The 5,444-nt window shown below is 58.1% G+C and overlaps 1 protein-coding gene across 1 annotated transcript in view; it reads left to right on the forward strand.

Annotated features, from left to right (window-relative positions):
• Positions 1–4: 4 nt before the first annotated feature.
• Positions 5–5,444, forward strand: part of NDST1 (N-deacetylase/N-sulfotransferase (heparan glucosaminyl) 1) — a gene marked incomplete at its 5' end in the record, with an annotated part of 7,677 nt that continues 2,237 nt past the window's right edge. The window contains 11 exons of the mRNA XM_010141170.1: positions 5–220; positions 772–1,254; positions 1,479–1,566; positions 1,782–1,936; positions 2,764–2,949; positions 3,325–3,453; positions 3,616–3,798; positions 4,018–4,114; positions 4,264–4,387; positions 4,891–5,065; positions 5,300–5,417. Of these exons, the coding sequence (XP_010139472.1) occupies positions 5–220; positions 772–1,254; positions 1,479–1,566; positions 1,782–1,936; positions 2,764–2,949; positions 3,325–3,453; positions 3,616–3,798; positions 4,018–4,114; positions 4,264–4,387; positions 4,891–5,065; positions 5,300–5,417 (1,954 nt within the window). The remainder of the gene's footprint in view (positions 221–771; positions 1,255–1,478; positions 1,567–1,781; positions 1,937–2,763; positions 2,950–3,324; positions 3,454–3,615; positions 3,799–4,017; positions 4,115–4,263; positions 4,388–4,890; positions 5,066–5,299; positions 5,418–5,444) is intronic.

Raw genomic sequence — 5,444 nt, forward strand, 5'->3', positions numbered from 1 at the left:
GGAGATCGTGGCCATCTTGGAGTCGAGCCGCTTCAAATACAGGACTGAGATTGCCCCGGGGAAGGGGGACATGCCCACGCTGACTGACAAGGACCGAGGACGCTTTGCACTCATCATCTACGAGAACATCCTCAAGTATGTCAACCTGGATGCCTGGAACCGAGAGCTGCTGGACAAGTACTGTGTGGAGTACGGTGTGGGCATCATCGGCTTCTTCAAGGTAACGGGGTGCACGAGGCAAGCTGGGACCTCACAGCCAGGGTGGGTGTGAGCGGGGGGCTCTGGGGTCCTGCTGCCCTGCAGGATCCCTGCTCTCCCATTGCTCTCTGCAAGCAGCCTGGGTTGGTGAGGAGCTGGCCCCCAGCACGCGCCACAGGCTCCTAGCAGAGGGCGCTGTCTCAGCCCTCGCCCCGATGAAGGGCTGTGCAGCCTGTGGGTGTTTTGAGGGTAAAAATGCACCTCTGGGATGAGTCTGGTTGCTTTAACATCCTATTTCCTAGCAGTACTGGGGTTTACCAAAAGTATGAGGAGGTATTTTGCTGAGCAGCCCCCTGCCGTCCTGCACAGGGCTTACAGCCCTGGGGCGTTTTGCATGTTGGACATGAGCAGGATTGAGCATGTGAGGGGGACAAGGGCACCCCACGCTCAGGAGAGGAGGGAGGGGAGCCCAGCTCCCAGGTCTCTAGGGGTGGTGAGCCACTACCTGTGCAGCCAGTCTGGGCACTCGTCCCCAGCATCCTGTCTCCTCTAGCCCCCATCTCCCCTGTGCAGGCCAACGAGAACAGCCTGCTGAGCGCCCAGCTGAAGGGCTTCCCCCTCTTCCTCCACTCCAACCTGGCGCTGAAGGACTGCAGCATCAACCCCAAGTCACCCTTGCTGTACATCACGCGGCCCAGCGAGGTGGAGAAGGGCGTGCTGCCTGGTGAGGACTGGACCGTCTTCCAGTCCAACCACTCCACCTACGAGCCTGTCCTCCTGGCCAAGACCAAGTCAGCCGAGTCCATCCCTCACATGAGCGTGGACGCGGCGCTGCACACCACCGTAATGCAGGACCTGGGCCTCCACGATGGCATCCAGAGGGTGCTTTTCGGCAACAACCTCAACTTCTGGCTGCACAAGCTCGTCTTCGTGGACTCCGTCTCCTTCCTTACAGGCAAGAGGCTCTCCCTGCCCCTCGACCGCTACATCCTGGTGGACATCGACGACATCTTTGTGGGCAAGGAGGGCACACGCATGAAGGTGGAAGATGTCAAGGTGCGGCTGTGATGTCCTGGCTTGGTGGGCGGGGGGTGTGGGGCTGGATGCTTGTGCCTGCTCTGGGATGCCCCAGGGAGGAGCGTTCCTGCCCCCAGGGCATCCCCTGGCCCACCAGGAGCCCCTCTGCGAAGCTCTCAGGTACATGGCTCCTTACCCTGGCACACCGGCCATCCCCACGGCCAGGTGCTGGAGACATCCTCCTTTCTCTTCCCCTCTGCCAGGCGCTATTCGAGACACAGAATGAGCTGCGCACCCACATCCCGAACTTCACCTTCAACCTGGGATACTCAGGGAAATTCTTCCACACGGGTGAGGAGGGCGAGGGTATTGCTTTGCATGTTGGTGCCATACGGCTGGTGTCGGGGCTCTAAAAGGCCAGTGTTGGGGCTGCAGGAGAGTCCTTGGGTATCCTGCCCTTCTGCCCCCCATCACCCAGTCACTGAGAAGGTCTCCCCTCCCTCTACCCTAGCTGCTCGCCCATGGCTCCGTGTGCCTGGCGGTGACGGCAAGTGTTGTGCCCGCAGGTACCGATGCTGAGGATGAAGGCGATGACCTGCTGCTGTCCTACGTGAGGGAGTTCTGGTGGTTCCCCCACATGTGGAGCCACATGCAGCCTCACCTCTTCCACAACCAGTCAGTTCTCGCTGAGCAGATGACCTTAAACAAGAAATTTGCTGTCGTGAGTAAGATGCTGCTGCTGGGGGTGCTCGTGGTGGTGAGAAGGCAGGAGAAGTGGTGTGAAGAGACTTCCCAGGGGACCTGGGAGACAGTCTCTGCTTTCTGGAGCAAAGGGACACGGTGACATTAAGTCACATCCCGGGTCAATCTATTTATACTCGGGCTGATGGAAACTCCCTCTGCAGGCCGAGTTGTCCTGGACTGAGGACAGGGGCTGATCTTCACCTTGGTCAGGCATTGTCCATCCGCTTTGAGCTGTCGTTTTTGTGGCCCTGATAAAGCCAGCACTGAGACCAGATCATGCTGTGATCAACTGGTTTGCTCACAGCTGTCTATAAAGCCAGAGCCAGTAAGGAGAATAGGTTCTGTGGCCTAAGAGTGGTCTCTTCAGGCTGATTCAAATTCATTGTCTGACAGAGAGACCAGACCACCACTACCTGGGATGGGCAGCTGTCTGTCTCAGGATTTCCAGCCTGGTTTATATCTGCTGTTCTAAAGCAGCGTACAGTCTTGTATAGATTTGTCTCCTTGTTCTCACAGAAAAGCTTTGCTGCTGTTGTTTGGCTGGTGACAGCAGAAATGGCAGGGATGAGGATGGTCCATGTGAAGCAGAGGAGCAAGTGTCTACACAGCATGTCTGCTCCTGGGCTCCCTTTCATGGAGACAGCCCTGGTTAGGAGAGGATGCACAGGCACAGCCCTGCCGTGGTTGCTCTCCAAAGCAAATTGTGGTTGGGAATAGGCAATCCCTTGGGGGGAGATTGGGTTGAAAGGGAACTTGTGGTTTTGGGGTCTCCATGTCATTTGCTTCTCTCTCTCTCCTCTGAAGGAGCATGGCATCCCCACCGACATGGGCTATGCTGTGGCCCCCCACCACTCAGGAGTGTACCCTGTCCACGTGCAGTTGTACGAAGCTTGGAAGCAGGTTTGGTCAATCAAAGTGACGAGCACGGAGGAGTATCCCCACCTGAAACCCGCTCGCTATCGCCGTGGCTTCATCCACAACGGCATCATGGTACGTGGCTAGGCTTTGCCTCTGGTGCTTCACCCCTCTGCCCCCTCCACCAAACCCAGAACCTCAGTGGGTGGTTCCTGGGCAGCTTCTGTTTGAGGGGGCTCTGCCCTCTGCTCGTGCTGCACAGGGGAAGCCTGTGTGAGGACAGTTTTTGGCTTCTCCATCTGTCCGCCTCCATCCCTTGTGGATAGCAGGATTCAAGTCAAGGGAAATGAGGGGCAGGGAAGCCAATCCTGACCTCTGTGGGGTGGAGGACTTTCTTTTCATTTGGGAGGAGAAGGAAACCCATCTGTGGATGCCTATAGGAGACCATGCGGCTGTTTCATTGCCCTGGCTCCTCTCGCCTTCTCCATCCATGTCTTTCTCCTGCCCCAGGTACTCCCCCGGCAAACCTGTGGACTCTTCACACACACGATCTTCTACAACGAATATCCCGGTGGCTCCAGTGAGCTGGACAAAATCATCAACGGGGGTGAGCTCTTCCTGACCGTGCTCCTCAACCCGGTGAGTACTGCGGTTTGGCTGCTTGGGGGACAGATGGACAGGCACCTGTGGCAGAGCTGCTGTGGGAGATGTCCTCAATGTCCTCAGCCAGCATGGGAGCCATGTGTGTGGGGCAGCTGCCAGCTGGCTCTGCTAACCCCTGCTCTGTCCTCCCTGCTTCAGATCAGCATCTTCATGACCCATCTGTCCAATTATGGCAACGACCGCCTGGGCTTGTACACCTTCAAGCACCTGGTCCGCTTCCTCAACTCCTGGACCAACTTGAAGCTCCAGACATTGCCACCTGTGCAGTTGGCACAGAAATACTTTCAGATCTTCTCTGAGGAGAAGGACCCGCTGTGGCAGGTACCCCCTGTGCCTGGAGTGTGGGGGGGATAGGGGGTGTTTCACTGCTCTGTAGTTCTGCGGCCGGTGCCAGGAAGGAGTTTCCCTTGTAGAGTTAGAGGTAACCCCAGCCTGCAGCGTGGCCTCCCCAGGAGTCTGCTCGGGCTGGAGGGGGCTGAGCAGTGGTGCGTGGTCCCGTCCAGGCTGCCCTGTCTCTAATCCTCCCCCACTGTGTTTCAGGATCCCTGTGAAGACAAACGGCACAAAGACATTTGGTCCAAAGAAAAGACCTGTGACCGATTCCCAAAGCTTCTCATCATCGGGCCTCAAAAAACAGGTGCTTCCTTTCACCCTCGGTGCTGTGAGCATGCCGGGCAGCTTGCTGGGTCCTCCACACCCCTAAAGAGCCTTGCAGCCCTCCTGCCCTGAACTGAGCTCAGCGGAAGGTTTGGCCCACGTCAACTCTTGCTTTCTGTCTGTCCGAAGGAACCACCGCCCTTTATCTCTTCTTGGGAATGCACCCGGATCTGAGCAGCAACTACCCCAGCTCGGAGACCTTTGAGGAGATACAGTTCTTCAACGGACACAACTATCACAAGGGAATTGACTGGTAGGTCTCCTCGCTGCGGAGGTGAGCTGGGAGCACTGGTTCCTTTGGGAACAGGAGCAGTGCTGTAGGGTTTCCTATCGTCCTCGCAGCCCCTGGGCTCTTGGCAGAGGGCACCTGGGCTGAATCCTGCTTGGGCTCTGCCCTTTGCAAGGGCATGCTCGTGCTCTGCCTTCGGGCCATCACACCACCGGGGTTTACCCCACGAGGCAAAGGCTGCTTCCCAGGTCTCGGAATTGCCCTTGGCAGGAGCCAGGCTTGCGTGCATCTGCTAACCCCTGGTTCTGGGGTCTGCCTGGGCAATCTGGTGAGGCCTGGCTCTGCAGAATGGCTGGAGGGCATTGCAGAGCCCCAGGCAGTGTAGAGCTAGAGGTAGAGTCAGACTTAGGGGTCCCTGCGGGGTTTGTGCTTGGTACAGAGTGTCTGAGGCGTCACGTGTGATGAGGGCGGGTGACAGGGACGTCTTGCAGTGCCCATCTGCCTGTCTCATGCTGTGCCTGCCCCAGGTACATGGAGTTCTTTCCCATCCCCTCCAACACCACCTCTGACTTCTACTTCGAGAAAAGTGCCAACTACTTTGACTCGGAAGTGGCTCCCCGGCGAGCTGCGGCCCTGCTCTCCAAGGCCAAAGTCATCACTATCCTCATCAACCCTGCGGATCGAGCCTACTCCTGGTATCAGGTGAGCTGCCCGCCTCTGCCGCTCCCCTGGCTTGGGCAGCCCCATGGGGCAGTGGGTAAGGGGCTTCCCTCTGTCAGCTGGGTTTGGGAGGTGGGATGGCTGCGAACGCCGCACTTCTTGGCTGAACAAGACAAGTGAGGACACAGTGTGGTGGGCTGGGAGTGGTGGTGCCTTGTTAGCAGCTGAGGATTTGGGTTGCCCCAGTAGCAAACCTGCCTTGCTCCTGCCTGACAGCACCAGCGAGCTCATGACGACCCAGTTGCCCTGAAATACACCTTCCATGAGGTGATCACGGCAGGACCCGAGGCTGCTCCGAAGCTCCGGACCCTGCAGAACCGCTGCCTGGTCCCAGGCTGGGCCGCCACCCCCATCGAGCGCC

This window comes from Buceros rhinoceros, unplaced genomic scaffold (genome assembly GCF_000710305.1).
Source record: "Buceros rhinoceros silvestris isolate BGI_N320 unplaced genomic scaffold, ASM71030v1 scaffold23888, whole genome shotgun sequence".
In the NCBI taxonomy this organism is placed as follows: domain Eukaryota; kingdom Metazoa; phylum Chordata; class Aves; order Bucerotiformes; family Bucerotidae; genus Buceros; species Buceros rhinoceros.